General features: G+C 41.1%; 1 protein-coding gene across 3 annotated transcripts in view; it reads left to right on the top strand.

Moving 5' to 3' along the window:
- LOC141917868 (mothers against decapentaplegic homolog 4) overlaps positions 1-24,719 on the top strand; it is a 29,566-nt gene extending 4,847 nt beyond the window's left edge. The window contains exons 2-13 of one of the 3 annotated variants that reach the window (XR_012621486.1): positions 5,015-5,380; positions 6,288-6,462; positions 6,886-6,915; positions 8,510-8,725; positions 10,519-10,638; positions 10,771-10,881; positions 12,698-12,748; positions 14,797-14,980; positions 15,962-16,130; positions 17,376-17,514; positions 19,610-21,536; positions 21,763-24,719. Coding sequence is in view for 2 of the 3 variants with exons in the window: in XM_074811496.1 (XP_074667597.1) it covers positions 5,132-5,380; positions 6,288-6,462; positions 6,886-6,915; positions 8,510-8,725; positions 10,519-10,638; positions 10,771-10,881; positions 12,698-12,748; positions 14,797-14,980; positions 15,962-16,130; positions 17,376-17,514; positions 19,610-19,821 (1,656 nt within the window). In the remaining variant the exon portion in view is untranslated. Of the gene's footprint in view, positions 1-5,014; positions 5,381-6,287; positions 6,463-6,885; positions 6,916-8,509; positions 8,726-10,518; positions 10,639-10,770; positions 10,882-12,697; positions 12,749-14,796; positions 14,981-15,961; positions 16,131-17,375; positions 17,515-19,609 lie in introns of all 3 variants that reach the window. The other 2 variants (XM_074811496.1, XM_074811497.1) reach the window with 2 other exon arrangements.
- Positions 24,720-25,015: the final 296 nt, after the last annotated feature.

The following is a 25,015-nucleotide window of genomic DNA, read 5'->3' as shown; positions in this document are numbered from 1 at the left end:
CGTATTACTTCTGTAATTTGTTCTGCAAACAATGAAGTCTCCAAGAGTCTCACGTTGTCTCTGGAAAATACTTAGTTTGCTGTAGAAACGTAACGAATAAAATATATGCTAACAAAGTGACATGGAGGGGGTTTTGGCCTTTTGCCCATATCTTAAAGTAATTATCGAGTGGCATTTGGACTGTCACATTTTTAGACCGAGTTTCTTGGTGAATTTGATCCCTCCGCAGCTGCGATTGGCTTAAACCCTACTGTAAATGAATAGGGTGGCGTATCATATCAGCGTCGAGCCTGGATTAACCATCTTGCCCAAGCTGTTGGATTGCTGATTGCCTGGATCATATTCCCTGACTTCCAGCTCCATCCATAACCGCCTGGTTTGTCTGCGTAAGCGTATTATTTCCTTTTCTTGTTTGGGGTTGATCGTTCTCCCCAAATCACAAAGTGTGGCTTTTGTGGGAGGAGAGGGGGAAGATAAGTGACTTGTGAGTGTAAAAAGTCTTCATTTAAGGCTGTTCTTAATATGTAGAAAGAATGGGAGTTCTTTTTAAGAAATCTGTAACTCCTCGGCAAATTTCAACCGCGTTAGAGTACTGGAAATGGGAATTGTTTGGAGGAAGAAATTGTTCAGATAAGTTTCAAAATTTGATGGGGGTTTAGGTGAAGTCTTCGTATTTTTTTTAGCAGCCCCTACCCTTAGGTCTCAGTTGAACTTCTGTTCGACTGTAAAAGCAGGGAAATCAAGTCTGTGTGTTGTTTTTTTTTTTTTTTCTAACCGCGAAAAGCAGAAAAACTTTTCTTTTTCTAAACCCCTTGCTCCTTCTTCAGACCGTGCGTGTGTGTCTGTGCGTCTGCGTGCTTTTTAGATGAAGAATTTCAAACTGAAATACACCTCAGCAAGTCTCGGGCCTCGCGTGAGGCCTTCCAAATGATCAGATCTCTTAAATACCTAGTTTGCTGCCTGAAGAGTTGCTGCAAATATTTGGAAGTCATGGCTCATGCTGGTTTTGTTACCCTTGTTTTTTGGCATGTAAAAGCACCGTGCTAGCTTATAATATTCTCTTGCTGGTGCAGCTGAAGAGAGATACTGGCAAACAAGGTGGAGTAGTAATTTTCTGTTCCATAAATGCATTGATTATCCCTCTGGGTGAGATCTCGTTGGCTTTTTGTACTTTGCTCTGTTTTTTCTAGTTGATCAGGAGCACCTTGCTGCCACAAATGGGAAATGCTCTCCTGGAGCTCTGAGGAGGAGAAGATGCTGAACATTAAACCCTGTTTTCTAGTCACGCTAGTAAAATGATCGCTGCTTTGAGAGGGAGAATGTAGCAGTTGATCTGAGAACAGTTTGAGTCAGTACGGTGCTTATTTTTCTTTTCTGCCCATAAGATAAATGTAAGTGCAATCAAAGCACTAGTGTGAGAGCTCAGTAATGTTACTTCCACGTAGATAAGTCAATAATATATTTGATTTTAGTTATATGAGGTAGCATGCTGTTATAGATGCCTGTGTTTTTAGAATCTATTTATATTGTTCAGGTAACCATTTCTGGCAGAATTATCCACAGACGTGAAAATGAGGCATGTGGCACCAGTGTTGCATTTTTAATTTTAGACAGCTGCTTCATGTTTTGAATTTCATTGCACGGGCTAAAAAGATACATCACCCTTCAGCGAGGCAGCCGCGGGGAGGTAGGATGTACGGCAGAATTACGGTTGTTTGCTCAAGTCTGCATCAGTCTTGGAGGAAGAGTTTCAGCTCATGGTCACTTATCAGTTCTCTGAGATAGCGGCGTGTTGGCTACAGATCATCAAAAGTGGTTTTAATTGCCTGGCAATCTTAACTTCTTTTGTCTTTCAGATTTGTCTCCTCTTCAGAGGATCTTATTCTTGTTCCAATATTTCAGACTATGGCAGAACACTAGTTGTTGTTCCCTTGTTTTGTAACGTACCTGTTACTGAAATAAATGACTTTCTATAACGTAGAGGTAACTTCTCGATAACTTTGTAACTTGTTAGTGTTTCACATCATCTTACCCTATTTTTTTTTTATTTCTTCTGTGTTCTGCTCGCATCACACCATAGCAAAAGGGAGAGAAATACCTTTTTGTTCCTTGGGAGGCGAAGCTGAGAGCTCCACTCCAAGCGCTGTCTCCTGCTGCTGCTTTTCTCATGTTCCCTGTCTCTTCTCTCTGCCCCTTTTCCCCCAAAGCACACTCTCACCCATTTCTTTTTCCAGGAAATTCCTGGATAGAGGGAAGTAAAAAGATCTTTGCTCAGTATATTTGGCCCTACCTATTCCACTGTAAATTTAAGCTTGAGCTGTAGTGTGGGATCACCTACTTGAGGGGGGGGGGGTGGACGTGCTAAGGAGCGGTTTTGAAGTTTCATTCTCTCATCAAGTACAAGTTAAATCACACGAGCGTGCTGTTGTTTTGCAGAACATCTAGCTCTCCACGGCTGAGGGCATGCTGGAACCTTATCTTCAAAGGCTATCTTCTAAAAATAAAACTCATTAAGATTGCATTTTGCTTTTATTTGCACACATGAAAGTAATATAGTAAGAAGGTGTTAAGGCACTTCTTGAATGTGTGACTCAGTCAAAGATAGGCTTGTAGAGTTATTTTGTGAGAAACTAAATTTGTGGAACGTAAAAAATTGGCTTCTCTGCACAATATACTGATGCTTCTGGTGCTGCAGGAGAAACAACGTCACAGCGTTTTATCAATACTATCAATCAGATTGATAGCCACTGACCTCGCCCCCTTTTTCTGGGGATCAAAACGACAAGATTAAATAGCAGATTTCTGTAGAAGGAACTTCTACAGGGAGGCTCCTGAATTACCGTGCAATTACGCACCAGCAGTGTGTAACAGGATTCAAAATCCTAAACAAGTGGCCCGGCTTTCAAAAGTGCTGAACAGTCAGAAGCTCCTATTGAGCGCAGTGGCAGCTGAGGGGTGACTCAACATTTCTGAAGATCATTCCACTTAAATAAGGATTTATTTGCTTGATCTTAGTCTTCTGAAAGTCAGCAAGCAAAATTCTCATTCATGGTTTTAGGGGTGTAGAAGATAGAGCTCCATGTCTCATTTTAAGCATCTCTTTATTTAAAGGTCTTTTGGCTAATAGTTTTATCAAGTCACTTATTTATGATTACTTATGCATATCTATCTGGGATGCTGTTTCATATTTAAGAAAAATGATGTTCTATTCTGTTTTATCTGGCAAGCTTTTACGGATTTAATGCGAGTGCGAGTTGCCATGGAGAATGACTGGCAGGTTAAGCTTGACTTTCCAAAGAGGCTTACGGAGTTGAAGCGTAAAAAAAACTAACATTGAGGGAAAAACTTTAATATCTAGGTAAAATTATCGTAGTCAAACTTTGAGGTAATTGTTTTCCTTTGGGAGAAATTAGGTCCAGAAGCATCCTTACAAAAGAAGAAAATGGAGGGGGGGGGGGGGAAGGCTTTGCAATGTGGTTTTTTATTTTCCAAGTATACCAAAGCATGCTGTATTAAAGTTGAAATTGGAGAAAATATTAAATAGGGAAGACTTTGTTTCCTTTTATAGTAGTGCTGGATTTGTGTTACTGTATTCCTTTACAGGAGGGGAAGCCCTGCATTCACACTGTAATTTGTGTGATGCGTTACCTTTGTAAATTAACATCCCACTCTTAATTTTGTGCAACGCATTTGTTTCCAATAAATAGCTGCTGCTACTGTACCTCTGATAACATGGAAAATTCCAGTGCAGTAACAGGTCTTTGACTGGATGTGTTCCTCAGACAATGCGAACAAACTTTTTCCCCTTAACTATTGAACTCAGATATATTTTATTGAAATTGCTGAGAACACGTTAGTTTTGGAAAGGCTTATATTTTAAGCTTACTCAGAAAATGTAAATGTAGTAAAATCACTTACGTATATATGCTGCCAGTGTCTTAAGAAAGTCAGACCCCAGAGTTGGTAGAATGGTGTTCGTGGGTGACTACTTGAAGAACCAAAGCAGCTTTTTGACATTAGACTCCTTTTCTGTGAGTGCACAAAACCTGCTGTCCTATGTTTCTGGATAAAACGTAGTAATTAGCTTGCTCAGAACTGAGAAAATCAGGCCAGCTCTTCTTCTGATTTGTGAATTAAAGGAAACTTCAAAAGGGTGAGGTTTGCTGGCTTTGAGAAGGATGACTTCACGACCAGAAACCGCTGCAGGTTCTTAACAAATGGAGTTTAAAGGCCAAATGTGTTAGGAGGGGCTTACTCCTTATCTTATATTCAGTGTAATTAAGGCAGCTCTGTTTGAGACTATTTGGAAGTGCTTTTTTAGTGACTTCAGTTGCTTCATCTTGATCCAGAAGAAGCTGGATCCAAACAGGGAAAGACAAATGTGCCAGTTGGGGTTTTCAGATACGAAGATACATACGATACTAATTTACATAAATGTGTATTAAGCTAATGGCCAGGTACAATTTGTGCCTTTCTGATCAGCAGAGAGAAATAGAGTTAGTCTGAGGTCAGAACATAGCTGAAACTATTTGAACAGGATTATTACATAAAGATGACAGATGATTCTGGTGTGCATTCATGCTTCTTCACTATTCAAATTTGGTTTAAGTCAATGCCCCTTGATTCCCAGTCAGTATTTTCACTTGGTTTCATCCTACCAGTATAAAACATAGGAAATTATTGTCACTGTTCTCCTTTTCCTCATTCAGAGCCTGTTCATCTAATAATCCCTACCTTTCTATATGTACATACTATGTGTACATGTATATAAACTATAATCTTTATTTAAATATTGTTACTAGGGGAAAAAAAATAATCTTATATCTAAAACTGTGCAAGCAGTGTCTTAAGCATGTTTTAGCTATCATGGGACAAGCAATGCAGTTTTTTCATGTGCTTTTAATATCCTGCACTTAGCTTGAAAATAAAAGAAGCAAAAAGCCACAGACTTCCTTAGAAACATGATCTGCAATTTGTTAAAAACAATTCTAATGTAGATATTTTTTCCTCCTAGGTTTTACCAAGAGACAGTACATCTAACACTTAACTTGGATCATCTCTTGTTCATCAGCTTGAAAATCATAACAGCCCCCAAAACTGACATTTGATCTGAAAGAAAAAGCTGTGACAAATGGACAATATGTCTATTACTAACACGCCAACAAGTAATGATGCTTGTCTGAGCATTGTTCACAGCTTGATGTGCCATCGACAAGGTGGAGAGAGTGAAACTTTTGCAAAACGCGCAATTGAAAGTTTAGTTAAAAAGCTAAAGGAGAAAAAAGATGAATTGGATTCTTTGATTACAGCTATAACCACAAATGGAGCTCATCCTAGCAAGTGTGTTACAATACAGAGAACGCTGGATGGGAGGCTTCAGGTTAGTACAAGTGAAAATCAGATGTTTTCCTCCTAGTGAAGCTGGAGCGAAAGTGAGTGACGCAGGATCCTAGAGTGTTGAGGAAGAGTAGCTCTTCTCTTGCATCCCTCCTCGCCCCCATTTGTAGGCATGTTTTGTGGCTGGAGCTCTGGACTGCTGCAGTAGTTGATTATTTTTTTTCACGAGGAGCAGAAGGCGTTGGATCAGCCGTTCTAAACGAGTGTGTGTGTGGCAGTAAAAAGCAGGGTCACGTAACAAATTCGGCTGTTTATCCTGGTATTTTCACTACAAGCTTCTGTTAGCTCTGTGTTGGTCAGCAGTGTGAAGAAAGACCTGTGATCCCTTGCTAAGGTACTCCAAGGAGTCTGCACTGAGGATTTATGTTAGCCTTACATCGTCAGTACTCAGTACCTGTATAGCTTGGGTTGCGACTTCCTTGTTCCAGGACAGATGTCATGTTTGCTGGCTAGCTTTCTGTCTACCCTAGAAGCATTTATTATTTTTTTTTTTTTTCAGTATAATGGATTGGCATTCTTCTACTTGTAAATTCCTTATAGTGTAGCTTAGTGCCTCGTTCCTCTTCTTCTGGGGCAAAGCTCCTTCATCATCCATGGTGGGGAAGGTGACCATACATACTACATTAAGCACAAATTCTGCTTCTGCCATTTTGTATCCAGTATTTTTTCTTAAGAATCACAGTGTTGACTTAACCGTAGCAAAACCCTAATAGAAGTTTATTTCTGTTGAGTACAGAACTTGGGTAAACTGTACATCACCTTTTTTTTTTCATATTTTGATGATGGAGAGAGGTTGTGTTGTTGTTTGTCCTCTTCCAGCTTTGCTCCTCACTAAGTAAAGTGATATGTCTTGCTACTTTCCCAATCAACTTTTGTGTCTGACTTTTTAGGTGGCTGGTCGCAAGGGATTCCCTCATGTGATTTACGCTCGTCTTTGGAGGTGGCCTGATCTTCATAAAAATGAACTCAAGCATGTTAAATATTGTCAGTATGCTTTTGACTTAAAATGTGACAGTGTCTGTGTAAATCCTTACCATTATGAGCGTGTAGTATCGCCTGGCATCGGTAAGTAGACTCTTGATTTAAAATGGAACAGTGGGAATGGAATGTAAAATGTTTTCCTTTTGAGTGTAGAAAATACAGGCCTAAATTAGAAACATTAACTTTTAATGATCTAATTATAAATTGCTCTCATGTGCTCTTGTCCGTCTTCTTAATGGAATTATTCTTTTACCTTTATTCCAAATTTGAAAGAATAGTTTGTGGCTTCTCTTTAAGCCTTTCTGTTGGCTTTGCACCCCGTTCTTACAGTTGATGTGTGTCCTAGGAATAACTTAACATTGAGACTTGTGTTGTGATGGAGGGGGTATAATATGTAGAGTCTGTAGTACTAATTTGTAAAGGTTTATAAACTTAATGTTCAATATTGTTGAAGATCTCTGTGTATATAATCCTCCACCCCCCCTTTTTTTTTTCTTCTTTTTAAAGATCTCTCAGGACTGACACTACAGAGTTCTGGTGAGTAGTTCTGTTTACTCTTGCATTTCTACGGGCACAAACTGTGTTAAAACTCTTCAGTACGTGCAGAGTTTATTCCTGTGTGTCTCCTTGGGAGGGAGTATAGAGAGCAGATGGAAATGCGTTTGTCTCTCTGGTTTCAAAAATCAGCTAAATAACATATGAGAGGCAAGTATTGATAAATTCTTTAAACTGAGGCTTCAGCTCAGCTTGTAGGTGAGTTCTGTTTACATTGTCTGCAACTTTCAAACCCCAACAAACCCCCAAAACCTCGCTGTTGGATGCAGTTAATTGGAAAAGAAACCCCAAAACCCATCAAAAAAACACCCAAGAATGAGTGCATCTGTATGATATACTAATTAATTGAATCAGGAATAATAGATGCTTCTGATTTAATAAGTAGTTTAACAAGAAAATTACAGAAATTCTGTATTTATTATGCAGTTGAATGAAGCAGTCTAATATTCTTGCTCTCCGTGAAACTTGAGAGAAATTGGACATTAAATGTCCAGTGAACATTATTCAGAAATCTGACATTGTGCAGCTGGTAACTGCTTTATCTCAAAACTCAGGTGTTTTTTGGTTTTCCTTCCAGAAGGAATTCATAGAGAAGGAAATCTGGGTAAATCCAATTTTTTTAGCACATTATTAGAAGAATTCAAGCAAAAATGACTTTAAAAAACCCCCAAACAACCCAACAAACTGTTAACTTCCCAAGCTTTAACTCGTGAGCTCACCTCTTCTAATTTGTATTGTTACCGGTGTCTCCTGAAAAATGATCCTTTTTTACAGACTCAAAGCTTACTCTAAATACATAATAAGTGTTTCCTTGTCGTGCTGCTGTTTTTGCAGCAGGAACCAGAAAATTACTGTCAGATTTTAATGTATTTAAGGCTGCTTTAAAAATGAGCATGGGAGCTAATGTAGTGTAAGGGTTTTAACTTGAACATGCTCCGTAGGAGATAGAGAAATAAACTCTTGTGGTGGCGAAGGTAGTAATTTCCTTACGCTCTGTGTGCGATATTCTGAATTAGTGGCTACGTTGTTAAACACAGAGTGGTGTTACGTTGGTTTTGAATGTGAATTTGATGTTTCTAGTCAATTTGGATGGGAGTCGTTTAAAATTACCTAAGGGATGCGTGAAGTTCTTTATGTGCTGTGTTCATGAATTACATTTTTCACAGGAGCTTTATGTATGTTTGTATTCATATACTAGAATTGGTTTGTTAGCTGCTGCATTAATAGAGAGTTAGGTGCTTGACAAAAAGCACCTTTTTCCCTTTTATTAACCATGTCCAATCACACGATGAAACCAAAACGCCGTTGGAGTCTACTACTGTTGGACTAAACCCCTTGGTTGATAGCAGTAAGCAAAATAAACAGTTTGCTTTTCCATCCAGTTCTGCTTTAAAATTTCCTGCTGCTGACTCGAAGCGTTTATTTGTAATTTGTGCTTTGGCAATGTTGATATAGGTTAAATCCTCCCCCCAGTAGTTTTCATAGCATCGCTATGGCTTGAAAGTAGCGGTGCAATTTGTAGCTAAACTCAGAAAATAGGCTTGCTTTGCGTGTTTAACCCTTTGCTTCTTCACAGCTCCATCAAGCATGTTGGTGAAAGACGAATACGTTCATGACTACGAGGGGCAGCCGTCGTTGTCTTCTGCCGAAGGCCATTCGGTCCAAACCATCCAGCACCCACCAAGTAACAGGGCATCTACAGAGCCTTATAGCACCCCAGCCATGTTAGCTCCTACTGAGGCTAGCACTACCAGCACCACTAATTTTCCCAACATTCCTGTGGCTTCAACAAGTAAGATCATCGAGATTATATGAAGTACTAAACTAAAAACGTGAAAGCGTAAAGCTGACCACTGGTTTTTTGCCAAAGTAGACCTTGTGTTGGAACTGTGGTGTTACCACGCCACGCAAACACAGGGGGTGGTGATATGATCTAGGCTGTCTCGTAAGCGTTAACGTAAGGTTTTAACTTGGAGCATAATTTGAGTAACTTTTCCTGGTGACTCAGTCTTTTTTCAGTGAGAGTGACGCTACGTGAGTGTCACAAGACTGCTTTGGATATGCCAAAGGTTCAGTGATACGATGTTTAAAATAATTGACCACTGACAAAACATCATGGCTATTGAAATAATTGCTGTAGGAATGGAAGAATTTTATTATTTTATTAAGAGCAGCAAGCAGGACAACAAACAGCTCTACTGTAAGGTGGCAGCATCGAGAGATTTTCAGACAACTCTTTAGTGTTCCACAGCTGACAAAATGAATCTTCCAGTTTTGATTATTTTTATAATGGCCCACCGTACTAGCAGAGTGACAGCCCTAATTAATATTTTCACGAGTCCGTTGGAGTGCTGCGCTGAAGTTTTTCTTTCTTTTCCATCTGTATTTGGTCCAAGTGGAAGAGCGTGGTTGACCCACATCAAACCTCACACTTCACTCCAGCAGGACGGTAAAGCAGTTACGTATGCAGCGTCCTGCAGCCCTAACGTAGGGAAGCCATGAAGTTTGGAGGGGTTTCACATACTCTTCGTCACTTTAACATCAAAGATGTGTGCTTATCATGCATTTCGTGGTATCAAATCTGAATTACGGTGGCGTGGTGTTTTGATAATGTTCTTTAATTCCAGCTCGCGACTTTTTGGCTAAAATTAACGATGGTTTTGCCAAGCTGAGATACAGTGTCTCTATTTGTCTCCAGCAGAGAAAAAAGGGAAGGGCAGTTTAATTGTATTGCCTTTGCACAACAGTTAACAGTCAATAACAACTTCTCCTCGGTGCTGTAATTGTTGGAGCCAAGTGGACAGGGAAAAAAAGCTCATTTTCAGGTCTTAGTTCAAGTTTTCAATGTGTTAAATTCTGCTAGCCACACCAGTTTGAGAGTGCAAGTGTACTTGTGAACCTGCTGATCAGTTTAGTGTTAATGGCTGAGCTGAAGCCTTTTAAAATCAAATTCTGTTAACCTGTTCTGAAATATCTGTAGTTTTCCTTTAAAGCTTAGACAATTCTTGAAATATTTATTTGGGAGAAAAAAACCCCAGCAACTTTCTCAGGAAGGAGTCCAGTGATGTATGCAGCTCTATTCAAGCACTATTTTTAAAAATAAACCACTGTTCAGTACGTTTTGGAGGAACGTAAATTTAAGCCAGTGTCCTCCTTAGGAACAGTAGTTATAACATGCTGAAAATAAGCAATTTATTGGACTTACTGTTGGCCTGTTTGGATTCATACCAAATCTACTCCAGCTCTGTCGTTCAATAAAAACTGTGACATCTCCTCTTCTTTCCTTTCAAACTCCAAAATGAGATGTGAACAAAGCAAAAGATGCGGTTGATAACCAGAGTTCTCTGCATACTTCTACTCCTAAAATATTAAGGGTGTCCGAGTCAAAATTAGCTGCTGCAGAGCATCTTGCTTCACGTTTCCTAAGACGCTCTGGGGGGTGGAAAAAAAATACTGAAACCAAACTTGTAGGAACTGTGTATTGCAGTGCCCTTAGTTGGGTGTATTTTCCTCCCCAGTAGTGCTGAGCTCTTCTTAATTAAAATTTTGGAACGTTCATGAATAGGTAGTGTGTTTTTTTACCAGGTCAACCTACCAGTATATTGACAGGTAGCCATAGTGATGGACTCTTACAGATTGCTTCAGGGCCTCAGCCAGGAACTCAGCAGAATGGGTTTACAGCTCAGCCAGCCACTTACCATCACAGTGAGTATATACATATGTGCACTCTTCTTAGTTTTCTAAAAACCAGTTTCCAAATGTTCAGGAGAAATAGAGGATTAGAAGGGAGATGCGGAAAAACTCCCTTAAAAACCAACCACTCCTTTCTTTTTCTAGATAGTACTACAACTTGGACTGGAAGTCGGACAGCAGCCTACACACCTACCATACCTCACCACCAGAATGGCCATCTTCAGCATCATCCACCTATGCATCCTGGACATTACTGTAAGGAATCACTTTATTTTCAGTTTTCTTGAACGTTGGGTGCTCGTTTGTGGTTATTCTTTACCCCCAAATCCTTTTTTTTTTTTTTTCCTCATTATAGAACTACCGTGTTTAGTATATTCTGACAGTTACATATGAGCTTGAAGGACTTTTCTTCATTAAAGCAGCAGAGATTAGAAATTCTGATAGCTATAGTGATGCCATCTGTATTACAGTTGTCTTACTATACCTAGCAAAACTAGCATCTCCTTTCTAAACCTCTGTTTTTAAAGCTTTGCAATCCTATAGTAAATATTTCCTTTGTGGAAAAGGAAGTTGATTCGGCATGTGTTGTTTGGATATTTTTCTTTCAAAACTTGGAAGTTCCTGGCTGTTTTTATTTTCTAGAAATTTTGAAGACGTCTCTTAATGATGTAACAACCTACATTAAGCTTTGGAAGACGTGTGTCCATGTACACGAACCACTTTATAAGAACTTTGTGAAAGCTCGTGCAGTAATATTGTCAATAAAGTGGTCTTGCCACAGCCTGATTCATGAGTACATTTGACACACAAACTTGAAAATCTTTTAAATCTACAAAATAGGACCACAGCCTCTTTGTTTTAAGGTACAGGAGATGGGAAGGGGGAAAAAAAAGTGATCAAACTTGCAGTGTGTCTAGCACAGCGTATGCATTATAAGAGTATAGTGCAAAAAAGCCCCACCCAAATTAAAGTTTTTTGAAATTTTGTGGCAAAAAGGTAGAACAGTTCTTTATTTTCTGGTACAGTACTTAACCAGAACACCTGTTTCCAGCAGTCATTGTTAGTGGAGAGGAGAATATACTGTGAGTTAATGTTAGAATGACTTTTCAGCTTGTTTCTATCCAGAAAATTGTGGTTTAGATACCACAAGTATCTAAAGTTTCATTATTTTGTTCTGTTAGGTTCCTACTTCATTTCTCATCTTATTTGTCAGAAATATAGGATGTAAAAACTTCAGTGGTGCTGTAGAAACTCTATAAATGTTTCTCAGTGCATGTATCTTTCCATAATTAATATTTGTAACTGGCTGGTGGTACCACACAAAGCTTTTCTTGGCTGCTGCCTTTTCTCACTTCACAAAGTTGCATGTTTTGACACCTACCAACGTTGTGCCTGTTTTGACATCTTGTTGCAAAAGCTGCTGTTACTTATAATACTATGTTTAAGTCTTTCCTTCTTGTTCTCTGCTGCTTCTAAGGGACCTAGTTACTTTATAAAAGTGGAGAGAATAAACTGACCGATACCAAGACCACAGTCAGTATTTTTTTTTCTGTAGGCCCTTTTCTCCAGGGCTTTTTCCATCTTCAGGGACTGTTTCTTGTGGTCAAGTCCACAGCCTGCTGGGCAACTTGTTTTGCGATTGATGAAACTAATGAAGTGTGGTTTCTGACAGATTTATATCACATATATCACATGTCTCTCTACAGTGATTCTCTCCTTGCCCGACTTGAGGGCAGATGTGAAGCCTAAGTCCTATTTTTATTACATTTCCATGCTACATCTGGTTTGTGCTCTCTCCTGGAGCTGGGTCTGGCTTGAGCAGCATGCAGCCTTTCCTCCTGGGATACTAATGGAGCTCTTTGCTCGACTTCTGAATTTTTAGGAAACCTCTAACAGTGTAATTCCTCTGTGGGCATTTTCCTCCCCTATCAGATTTGGCCAATTGATTCAGAAATGACTGGGATTTATAACATCTGGCATCCTCATAAGTCTTTTTTCTTAGGAAAACAAGTTAAGAAAGAAAACTTTATTTTTTCCTTGTGTAAAACAAAATGCATGTTTTCTTTTAAAGGGCCAGTTCACAATGAACTTGCATTCCAGCCTCCTATATCAAATCATCCTGGTGAGTAAAATCTAACATGTAATGCTAAATGTTATGAAAACTTTATGGTTTGAGTCTTTTTTTTTTTTTTCCCTGTATCAAGTGCTCTGAAATTTGTGAGACATATATTCAAAAGTGCAGGAAAGGAGGAGAGGAACCATTTTGTGATAAGTCTTCTTTTTGAGTTCGGACCTCTGTTTTGAAATAGTGGCGTACTCTGTGAATTTAATTTAGCTGCCCAAGTCAAAAATTGCAGTCCTCAAACCCACACTGAGCTGGTTCCTACCCTAGAGGTGTCTGAACTCTGAATGTCCTCCATCCTAAACTTTACAGGGTGCCTGAATTTGTACTTCTTGCCTGCTTAGAAACATCATGGAGCTTAGGTCATGCCAAAGCCCTCTTGGATCCATAATCTATGAGTTCCTCATTGCAGCCAGATACCCTGAAAGATAGGTGTTGCCCTTAGAATTTTGGTGCTGAGGTGCCTTGTTGGACCTCTCCATTCTTTCCAAGAGTCTTCATTAATTGTAGAAGTTTGTGGAACCAAAAAAGTCTTGTCTTGCAGTACAGGCTAGCTCCGTGCAAGGTGATATATTCTCTTTCTAACAACAGCAAAGCTGTTGCCTGCACGGGGGGAGCTGCATAGTTGAAAAACCTAAAAGTTTAACGTGTTTATTCATTGGCCAGTGACTAAATCAGTACCAGAAACAAAACTGTTGATAATTGTTGGGTGAACTTACCTGTAGCTAAATTGTATTACGTATTATTGAGTATGTCTTTTTCACCTTATTGATTCACCCATTGATTTCATCCTATTCAGTCCTCAGGGACACGAGTATTTATTTGAAGGTTTAAAAAGGCATTCAGGCACCTTATTTTACTCTTTTCTAATAAAACCAGAACAGTTTCTTAAGATAAGTAGGCGTGCTGTTGGGTGCTGTGGTTCGTAATGAACAAGTACCGCTTACGGCACTGGGAGAGCTCTTTTTCCTGTTGGCTTTTCCAGCCTGTGTTTAGCTGCTGTCACATTAACTCTTCAGCTTCCCCTATTTTGAGTACCCTGTAGGGCTGATTTTTCTTTTGTCCTCCCCAACAAGCTGCGTGTTAAATGGGACGGCCGGCAAAGAGTCCCCAAAATCCCCAGTGACTTGAGCTTATGGCAACTTTGGGTTTTAATGCATCTGAAGAGGGAAACTCTTAACACTTCAGAGCACACACAGCAAACTGCTGAAAGTTTGATAAGCCAGTTGCTCCCAGGTAGCACGTGAGCAGCTGGTACACACACACAAAATCACTTTGTGTGCTTTGCCAGGTTTACCAGCTTACTTAAGTGTTTGGATTTCAGTAGCATCCTCTTAGGGAGTCAGGGTTTCCCCTTCCTCACATGGTAGCTTCTTCCAAGTACCATCTTCCCTTTGTAGCCAGTTTTTAAAACAATATGAGTTAAAAGGCACCTCTTTGCTGTTAAAACACGCCATTTTGTTCTGCTCCCTTGCTTAATACTTCCTTGTTTTATCCCATGCCTGTCGTTCTTGTGTGCAGACAAGATCACTATGTGATCTTTGATGTTTTTGCCCCGTTGCCCTGCTTTCCCAATCCAGTTTGCTTTGCAGGGAGGATAGAGCAAAGTGGTTTCACCTAGGAGGTAGTTACTCCTATATCTTAAGCCAGACCTGTTTCAGAGTTAGTTTCTCTCAGCCTAGTCATGAACAGGCATATATGTATTAGTTCTTTATGCTGAAGGAGGGCAAAATCAAGCTATAGCCCTAAGGTGCAGGTTTACAGAATCTAACTGAATTAAAAACTGTACAAAGACTTGTAAGATGGTGACTACAAAAGCCCCCCGCATTGATGGGTGCTCAAATAAAAACAACAAGCCCGTGTCCGTTGCAGCAGGCAGTATTTTTCTGTGCTAGCAGACATGCCTTTGTCTATCTGAACTTATGTGATTGTGTGCTCTTACTCTGAATGCCAGATGCAGTTGCAGAAGGGCTTAATTGATTGTCTGGAATGGGTTTATAGGGGGGTTTTTTGTGCCCTTCGGTCAGTTAATTGTATATGTTCTTTAGCTCCAGAATATTGGTGTTCAATCGCATATTTTGAAATGGACGTGCAAGTTGGGGAAACATTTAAAGTCCCTTCGAGCTGTCCAATTGTTACTGTTGATGGATATGTGGATCCTTCTGGAGGAGACCGTTTCTGCCTGGGCCAGCTTTCCAACGTGCATAGAACAGAAGCCATTGAGAGAGCAAGGTATTCTGCAGATCCCAAACACTCCAGCTGTCTGTGGTATTTGATAATATTTTCGTTTTACCTGCAGTGTGTGCCTCCCTTTTAAAATTCCAAGTATGGTGTGGTTTTAACTGCATTAACTCTAGCAGAATATATCTTTCTAGGCCAGTCCTGTAACGCATTCAAAATGTGAACAGGGTGACAAAGACCTTCAGTGCTTTGCCGTAGCGCGTTGCTTTTCATTGCTTTCAAAGGCTGTGCCTTCCAGGATAAAATTAGCAACTCGTGCCATTATGTATGCAAGCTGAATATTGGCTCTCCGCACCACAGAGCGACGTGAGAATAACTGCAATATATAGATTTGTCAAAGGAGTGGAGAAAGGTTGATGGAGAGCTGGTTGGATTTTCATTCATTCTCACCATGCATGTGCTAGGCTTTGATGCGGAAGCACAGAGAACCGAAGCAATCTTGCAGCTTTTTTTTATTTTTTTTTTTATTTCTTTGAAAAGGAATAAAACCGATTCCACGTCTTCAGAAATGTTGCACTGTGACAATCAAAACGCTAGATTGCTGTAACTTGATCCAAATGAACATACAGTTCTGCATTAAAATGTGGCTTTGTGTGTGTACTTGAGTGACTTTCTGTATTAGAATCCTTGTGGGATTTTACACTTCGGAGCAAGAACTGAATGCGTTTGGTATCCCAGCTCTGTATTGTCAGGGAGTGTGTTAGTTGCTATTCAGACATCATTGCTTCTACATTCTGTGTTTGCCATCGATCTTGACGTGCTATTACAGACGTTTTTTTCTTTTGCAGATTTTGTGTTACTACATACTAACTTATACCTCAGATAATAATTACAATTTCAAGTCCTTGTGTGAGCCGAGTGTGAATTAAGGTATCACAGATGACTGAGAGCTGGGAGAATTATTTCTGCCTTACTTAGGTCTGATTTATAGTATGTACACACAGGTGCATTGGAACTGTTTATCTTTTTAAGGTTGCACATAGGTAAAGGGGTGCAGTTGGAGTGCAAAGGCGAAGGAGACGTGTGGGTCAGATGCCTCAGTGACCACGCGGTCTTCGTTCAGAGTTACTACCTGGATAGAGAAGCAGGGCGTGCACCAGGGGATGCTGTGCACAAGATTTACCCAAGTGCATATATAAAGGTGGGTTTGATGTTCCTGGATGAAAACTGGGGGGGAAATAGCATACATTTAGTTCTTGTAAATGTTAGGGAAGCTATGAGACACTGAAATAAATGTAACTTTGCTTTTGATTCTCCTTTAAAAAACCCTAAAACCTGACCAAGTCACTTTAGAGTCATTTAAAAAAATCAACTTAACTGAAAGTATCATCTAGATACTGCAAAAATAACTTTTGATTTCATTGCAAACAATCGATAGCAGCTTTTTGTATTTTTAGCCTTACCGTTTTTTAAATTACCTGCTACTAAAATTTGTAGCATAGCTTATCTCTTTTTTCACTCTCTCTCTCCAAAACAAGAAAAGTTGGGAAAGCGTGTGTAAACACAGAAGTGTAAAGTGTGTGTTAAAGTGTTATGGACATGAAGTGATCCAGAGGTCACTGAAAGTTGCGTGGAAACAAATGATTTTCAGGAGATTCTTACTCGGACGTTCCTCTGCCAGACTTACAACTTTATTTAGGGCACTTGTAAAAAACCATTCTTGAAGGAGAGAGAACCTGCCTGAAGTTTGCAAAGTTTTTTTTTTTTTTATTTTTAAATCCACAGTTTTGCAGGCAGGTTGTGTAATGAAGGTGAAAGAAACCCCAGCAACCTCAACGTACAAGCCTTGTAGCATGAGAACAGAGTTCCTGTGTATATTAGTGCCAAGCCTGATCACAAAGATATAAAATGCCAACAACCTCAAACGTAGCTGCTGAAACTTCAGGCCTATCAATTATTGGTATTTCTTTTAAAGAGACTTAACACATTTCGCTAAAGCAGCAAAGAAGAATAAAACCTGAAAAGTTAAGCAGGACTTGTTGGCTTCCATTTTAATTTATATGCCTATTTTTTGGAAATCCTGGGATTTAACTAAAAAGTTGGGATTTTATCAGCCCTGTAGCATCCTTCAGACTCTGATCCTGCAGTCGATTCTGCACGGGGTGCTGCTTTAGCCTGCTCAGCTCAGCCAGGTTCTGGTATTGCCAGTGGTGGTGACATCATATGAGAAGAGTCTTTAAGAATCAGCTTTAGTGGATTATTTCTGTTAAAAATTAAACTAGTCGGGGAAGATTTGCTTTTACCCAAGTGGATGGTGAGACTGTAGGAGTTGCTTTGGGAGAGCAGAGAGGTCCAGATTATCGGGGGTGGGAGTTGAGGAATTCTTTCCTTCATTGATTTTGGGAAGTCTACACAGTCTGATACTTATTTTTTTTTTTCTTTAAAGGTGTTTGATTTACGCCAGTGTCACCGTCAGATGCAACAGCAGGCTGCCACTGCCCAAGCTGCTGCTGCTGCTCAAGCTGCAGCAGTAGCTGGAAACATCCCTGGACCAGGATCAGTAGGTGGAATAGCCCCAGCCATCAGTAAGTAAATTAACTGCTTGCTCTCCTTTTTTTCCTTAACCTGCAAACAAATTCCACAGCTCCGCCTCCTAACAGCACCCCCCCAGCCACCCCCTGCCCCTGCGACAGGGCAGATGAACATGGAATGGAGTAGGAGGATTGGGGGGAGCTGGGGCTGGGCTGGCACCCTGGTAAGTCTGTATTTATTCCCTGAGTACCTGCTCCACACACCAGGTCTCGCTCTGTGCTCTTCAGGGGACGTTGGAAATGCAGTAGAGAAAACATTTATATACAAGGTCAAATAACATAACTCTCTTCCTTTAAACAGAGATACTTCTGGCTGCTTAGACCTGACCTTGAAAAATTATCTTTGAGGTCTGAGCTCAAAAAAATGTTATTCAAAACAATGGGGATTACTGAGCAACAAAGTCCTTGACTAGGTTTAGGAAAACTTGAGATTCTTGAGAAGAGGAAGAAGAGAGTGTGAGGCTCTTTTTTCTCCCTTTCCTCTCTCCCTTTCCTCTCTCCCTTTCCTCTCTCCCTTTCCTCTCTCCCTTTCCTCTCTCCCTTTCCTCTCTCCCTTTCCTCTCTCCCTTTCCTCTCTCCCTTTCCTCTCTCCCTTTCCTCTCTCCCTTTCCTCTCTCCCTTTCCTCTCTCCCTTTCCTCTCTCCCTTTCCTCTCTCCCTTTCCTCTCTCCCTTTCCTCTCTCCCTTTCCTCTCTCCCTTTCCTCTCTCCCTTTCCTCTCTCCCTTTCCTCTCTCCCTTTCCTCTCTCCCTTTCCTCTCTCCCTTTCCTCTCTCCCTTTCCTCTCTCCCTTTCCTCTCTCCCTTTCCTCTCTCCCTTTCCTCTCTCCCTTTCCTCTCTCCCTTTCCTCTCTCCCTTTCCTCTCTCCCTTTCCTCTCTCCCTTTCCTCTCTCCCTTTCCTCTCTCCCTTTCCTCTCTCCCTTTCCTCTCTCCCTTTCCTCTCTCCCTTTCCTCTCTCCCTTTCCTCTCTCCCTTTCCTCTCTCCCTTTCCTCTCTCCCTTTCCTCTCTCCCTTTCCTCTCTCCCTTTCCTCTCTCCCTTTCCTCTCTCCCTTTCCTCTCTCCCTTTCCTCTCTCCCTTTCCTCTCTCCCTTTCCTCTCTCCCTTTCCTCTCTCCCTTTCCTCTCTCCCTTTCCTCTCTCCCTTTCCTCTCTCCCTTTCCTCTCTCCCTTTCCTCTCTCCCTTTCCTCTCTCCCTTTCCTCTCTCCCTTTCCTCTCTCCCTTTCCTCTCTCCCTTTCCTCTCTCCCTTTCCTCTCTCCCTTTCCTCTCTCCCTTTCCTCTCTCCCTTTCCTCTCTCCCTTTCCTCTCTCCCTTTCCTCTCTCCCTTTCCTCTCTCCCTTTCCTCTCTCCCTTTCCTCTCTCCCTTTCCTCTCTCCCTTTCCTCTCTCCCTTTCCTCTCTCCCTTTCCTCTCTCCCTTTCCTCTCTCCCCTTCCTCTCTCCCCTTCCTCTCTCCCCTTGTTATTCTGGGCTAGAGTTTTCTCAGTTACTGAATTCCTTGAGATTGTACCTAAGCACTTTTAAAAGTGTAAGTACTTATGTGTCTTGGGCTGCTTTATGTGCCGTAGTATTTTGTGGATTCCTTGTGTTGCCACGTGGCACTTCCCAGCCATCCTACAAACTGCTGAAGGCATTTTCAGGAATATATTTTACTTCTGTCTTAGCCACACTTGCACTTTGAAGCTTGTCAGCTGTATTCATCTTTTTATTTTATTAGAAGTAAGTAGTGTGATTTGCCATTCCAGCATCCTGCAGGTGGTCGGTCTGAGTTCTTATTTTTTTGAATATTTTGAATTGAATATTTTTTGACTGTATTTCCTAAATAAGGTTTACAGGCGTTGTATCATGTAAGACATTGTTTTGTCACATCTGCTTTATTCTAGGGAGCTTTATTTCAGCACCCTTTCAAGATTGCAGAACGGTGAAAAAAAAATTTAATTGGAGGAAACGCGAAATAATCGTTGTGTTTTATTTGATAGCAGAGATCTAGAAATGTGGGTTGGCCTTGGCTGTGCCGAGAGGGAACTGTACGTGAAGAAAGAGCCAGGCAAAAGAACATGTCTGTGAACACTCACGTGAAACCTCTCCTGTTTAGGTTTGTCAGCTGCTGCCGGAATCGGTGTAGATGACCTTCGCCGCTTATGCATACTCAGGATGAGTTTTGTAAAAGGTTGGGGACCTGATTACCCGAGACAGAGCATCAAAGAGACGCCGTGCTGGATCGAAATTCACTTACACCGTGCCCTCCAGCTTCTAGATGAAGTACTTCATACCATGCCTATTGCAGACCCACAACCTTTAGACTGAGATCCCTCTGCTGCACTGCTGTGGGCCGTTATCTTGTGAGGATGGTGGATTGTAAAATACAATTCTGTTTATAACCTGAAGATATATTTTACTTTTGTTCTGCTTAATCTTCTAAAACCGGGTTTTAAAAATGTGTTTGCCGCCTTGCTCTTAGAAAGAAACTGAACATGCAGAATTTGGATTTTGGTTATTTTCAGAACTTAATTGTCATAATACATGGCTCAGGGCTTAAAGTGAAAGGTAAACGCCTTATAGAGACTTTACAGTATTGGGTTGTTCCCGTTGAAACTTTCCTTCTCTATTCTGGCATCTTGGTGATAAGCCTCACAGGAGCCTTTTGTATGCAGAATATATATTATATATATATTTATATCTGAAAATTCCTTCTAATAGTTATAAACATTTACCTTATAGCAACTTTAAAATTCCAACTGATTTGTGATGTTCTTTTTAGGGAACAATAGTTAACAGACGACTTCCTTTATTTTGTTGACTATCTTGTTATGATTTTTCCAGATTAAAACGTAGAAGCTGCCAAAAAGTGAGGGATGAGACATACGTTGTTGGCATTGATTAAAAATAGCGAGGAAAAGAAATGGGGCTTTTCCCTTCACTAGTTTTTAAAAAAAAGATATCTTAGATTTTTATTTATATAGACACGTGAGTTTTAAAACACTAAAGGAAACGGATACTTTCAGTGCTGGCACTCAATTTAAATATAACAGGAAATACCCAGTCTGCAAAGTTGCCACTGAAATTGCATGATGAGGACGTAATGGCAGGAACATATTTTCATAACTACTACTGACTTTATGATTTTACTCAAGTAAAACTTGGCAGGTATTTTCAAAAGTTGCATGACTCTTTTTACTTGCATATACCATTAAATCCTGTAGAATATGACATCGATATTTAGGATCCAGTTTTTGTATCTGTTCACCATTTCCACTCAGGGCAAGATGGCAAACTTGTTTTTATACCTCTTGGTTCTTTTCAGCCCTATGCCATCAACGACCGTATCAATTGGCAATGACTTTGTATAGAGAATTTATAGTAGAAAAAAATTCAAATGTATTGACTGTATGACAGATACAATATGTATGCTTTCTCTCTAGTTAATAGTATAAATAAAATCATGAAAACCCTGATTATTTTTTTTTTTTTTATAAATTTAGTTTGCTTCTATTCTGTAATTCTGCACCTTGAAACCATTGATCTTGAGTGATGGATTATTTTCCTTTGCAAGACCAGCAGCAGCAGCCAATAGTGGTAGGAATTTTAGTCGGTTTAAACATGCCAGGAAAGCAAGTCCCAATTTTTCTTCCCTTTATTCTTCGGTAAAATGTCCTGAGGATATCTCTTTTTGGCTATTTGATGGGATACGAGGAACAGGAATTCCTCATTTTTCAGCACGTGTGCAGGGAGTTGGAGCTTAGTTAAGTTGGAACCTACAGATTTCTAAGCCTGGTGAAGTCCTTCAAGCGCTGCCAGTTCGTGCTGCGCCGAGCCGACCTGGCAGCGCAGTTGTAGCGGTTAACAGAAGTAGAAGTCTTGGAAAAGCTTATTCTGAAGCTTTTTGCCAAATTTCTTGCATAGTTTCAGCCATCTGCAGAGGGCTACGAGGCACAGCGTTTAGGTGTTGCTTCCCCCGTGCTCTGGGGGAAAGAAGTCAGCAGTTATTGTTTCGCTCTTGGCTGTGGAAGCAGAAAAGACAGGTGATTTGGGGAGCGATGGCCACAAAGGGATGAGTTTTCTCCCAATTTTCATTAACAGTGTTGCCTTCTTCAGACTCCCTTCTACTGAGATCACTTCCCCCCCCCCCCCCCCCGCCTCTTACACGGCGGTTTCTTGATATTTGAAAAAACAGTGTTTGCTTTTCTCAAGCCTTTTAGTTTAAAACTTTTTTTTTTTTTCATTTTCCTTTCTCTCCTAATGATCTAGTTTGTCCCAAAAGCAAGCTGCTTCAGATTCTTGAGGAACACTTTAGAGGATTCTGACTACATCCTCAGAGAAGCTGATTAACCAGCAGCTCAGCTACGCTTCATCCGCAACAGAAAACGCGATTTGGGGGAAGAAATGAAAAAACCGACTACACGTTCTTCTTGCCAACCTCCCTTTTGAGTTGTCTTACTGCTGGGTTCGAGGTGCCTCGGCTTTTGGGAAGCATCTGGCCTTCTGACTGATTAATTGCTTATCACAGACTGTTAATTTGATCAGGAATCCACGTGTTTACTCCCGGTTTAATTTGCAGGTTTGCAGGGTGCTGATCTTGGTGGGTGACTGGTCTGTTTATGCTTCACAGAAAACCCTCTGTAGCGGTTGTTACGTTTTGATTGTGCCAAATTTTGATGAAATAGTGGAAGATTGCTTCCGCCTATTGGTGGTGGTGCCTGTATTGCAGCCTGAAAGAATTCAGCTGTTAAAACCAGGGTTTTTTTTGCAGATATTTGACGAGTCTCCTTAAGTCTCTACCTACAGTGAACGCTAGTATTTAAATGGCCAAAACCATTCTGAATAGAACCACACAATGATGTCAGCTGAGTTTATCAGAGCCAAGAAATCACAAGCTCCGCGTCAGGAGGGATGTGAACGTTGCGCGAGGCAGGAAAAATCCTGAGGTGGAATTCATCTTCTCCACCAGGCAGTTACTGATAAGATACGATCATAACTTAAAGGGCAAAATGAGAGAATATCATTCTTAGTTTTTAATAGGCCTTTAACTTAAATTCTGTACTTTTTATTTCTTATGACAAGGCCTAAAAGGCAGCGCATAATGGATTGGAAACCCTTCAGCGGCAGCACATTGAATCTTTGACAGTCTTGCCTTTATGTCTTCAAAAAAGAGCTGCAGCTACTTGACAGCCCTGACGATCCCCGTATGCGCTGTAGGCAGGGATGTCACCAATGCCAGAATCACGTCTCCTCTTCAGCTCTGAATGTCTCCAAAACATAGAATTCAACAAGTATTTTTATTTTTTTTTTTTTTTTCAGCTAGCGCTCTCTTGCTTGCAATCCAGTTCCCGTGGGTGCTGCGCTTCTTTCCATGAAGTAATTACCCCTCTTGTTTCTCACCCTCAATTAGGCCCTCCTCAAAACGAGCATTGTGCTGGAGTACTTGGTAATTTCACTTTGTGTGCTGGAGAGCTGGGATTAGCACCGGAAGGTTTAGACAGCTTTAGCCGTGTTAAGTTTTGAAAGCGAGGGCATTTAAAATGAACCCGGAAGAGATGTAGGAGAGGAAAATTTTTCCCTGGGATGGTTTAAAAGTATTTTAATTCTAACGGGAATCCCTCGGAAGGAGCTGTAACCGCTAAGCGGTGCTGGTTAGAAATTGTTCTTTACGCTGCTTTTTGGGGCAGATGATGAGAATGATGGGGACTTGGCCCCGATAAAAATCACTTCGTTAACAGCTCTAACGTCCTGAAGACCTGGGAGATTATCTGGCTGCTTTACAGAGTAGATGGACCTAAAGCACAAAGGAGACAACGCTCTCCCCCAGTCACGGAACAGGGCTGTAGCAGCAGTAGTCATTGAACTTGTGTCCAACTCCTGTGCCTTACCTTAGAACCATCTTTCTTGTGACACTTCTAAAAGACGACAGTGTCCTCTCTGCGTAGCTCAGGAACGACTGCCTCAATTCTTTTCCTAGGAACCATTAAAAAAATTCCTATGCCAGTGTATATAGGGGAGGCTTCTGCCTCTGAACCCTTCCAGTGTTGTTTACGTCTTGATGGTGGTCTTTGAGACATCTTTAATCTCTTCTTTTGAAGAGTAAAGCGCTTTAGAAAGGACTGTCTCCTTGATTTGCCTTTTTTTTTTTTTACTCTGCGACAGCAGAGTGACTGGGATGGCTGGTCACTTCTTTGATGCAACCCGTTAAAGACAGCCAGATGGGTCTTCCTCTAAGTGGGATTCAGACTTTTTTATTTGAAATCCTCTTTCCTCCCCCTCCTTCTCCTGGCAGGCCCCACGCTATGTAACATCTGCTCTATAAAATCATAAGATTCTTCATTGTCAGGTATTGTTAAGAACACAATTGTTGAGAGGTTATTTTTTTTTAAAGACTGAAACATTAATGGTTTTGCCTGGTCCTGCTGATAACGGGAGCGTTTCCATGACTGGTGACAGGTTTTTGGGGACTTCTCAGGGCTGAGATTTGCAGGTTGCCTGTCATCATCGGGCAGTTGCGTGAGCCGTGAGCACCAAGTTCTCCTGAAACACAACCAAGGGAAACACTTCTCCACTGCTCACGTAGGAGCTGGATGCCCAACGTATCCTTCCGTTGTGTCATCCCCCTCCCGAAACGCTTTTATCTCAAGGGGCTGGTCCTGAAAATGATCTGGAAGACGCCAAAGCTGCCGCGTGTGACGCTGCTGAGGTCCCCTCCCGCCTCCCCGAGAGCTGCCCTGAGTGAAAATTTCCCTTGGGGCCACCTGGGGGAAAGCGGAACTGCTGCCGACAAAAATCTCAGAGAGTTTTCAGCACTGTTGGCTGCTGTTGTGCCTTGTGAGCGACGCATCGCTCCTAAATTCCCCAGGATTTCATTCTTTCAAGCTCACCAAAATCACCTAGCGCTTTCTTGCTCCAGTACCTTTTTCTGTGGCTTTTTGGTGAAATTTGGTAGCGCTACTAAGTTGTGATTCAGCTGGATTGAGAGCTGCGAAGTACCCGTAACCCAAAACTCACCGTGAGAGGGTTTTTTGAGCATGAAAGCCTAGTTAAGCATTTCTTCTTTTAGCCATTGCCTTTTGATAAGCGGTCAACGGAATTCCCAGTAGTTCCTTTGTAGCTTACTGTATGTTTTTCATTAGACCTAGTTTGTGGATAATATACTGTAGTTAACTTTCCTGAAATTCTGTAACAGAGTATGTTTTTGATTAAAAAAGGTAAAGATTCAAGTCTTTGGCCTCTTTATTTAATTTCATGGAGAGCTTTCACCCTGTTTGTGGCTATCCACACTGCTCGCTGCGGCCTCCAACCGTGTCGTAGAGCTCGCCGGGGCAGGACTGTGACTTAGTCCCACGTGTCAAATATTTGGGTGCAACCCCCCCAAAGCCACATCCAGCGTGGCACACGGGGCAGCTGAAGGCTCACAGGTACCCCTCTACCCCACGCTGGTGGGGCAGAACCGTTTTGTGGGTGTTCATATTAATGGAAATTATTTTTAAACCACCGGCCGAGCTCTGGGGAGGGG

The sequence above is a fragment of the Strix aluco genome, chromosome W, assembly GCF_031877795.1.
Source record: "Strix aluco isolate bStrAlu1 chromosome W, bStrAlu1.hap1, whole genome shotgun sequence".
NCBI classification, from domain to species: domain Eukaryota; kingdom Metazoa; phylum Chordata; class Aves; order Strigiformes; family Strigidae; genus Strix; species Strix aluco.
The sequence above is the reverse complement of the archived record's forward strand: the minus strand, read 5'-3'. Positions and strand labels throughout refer to the sequence as shown.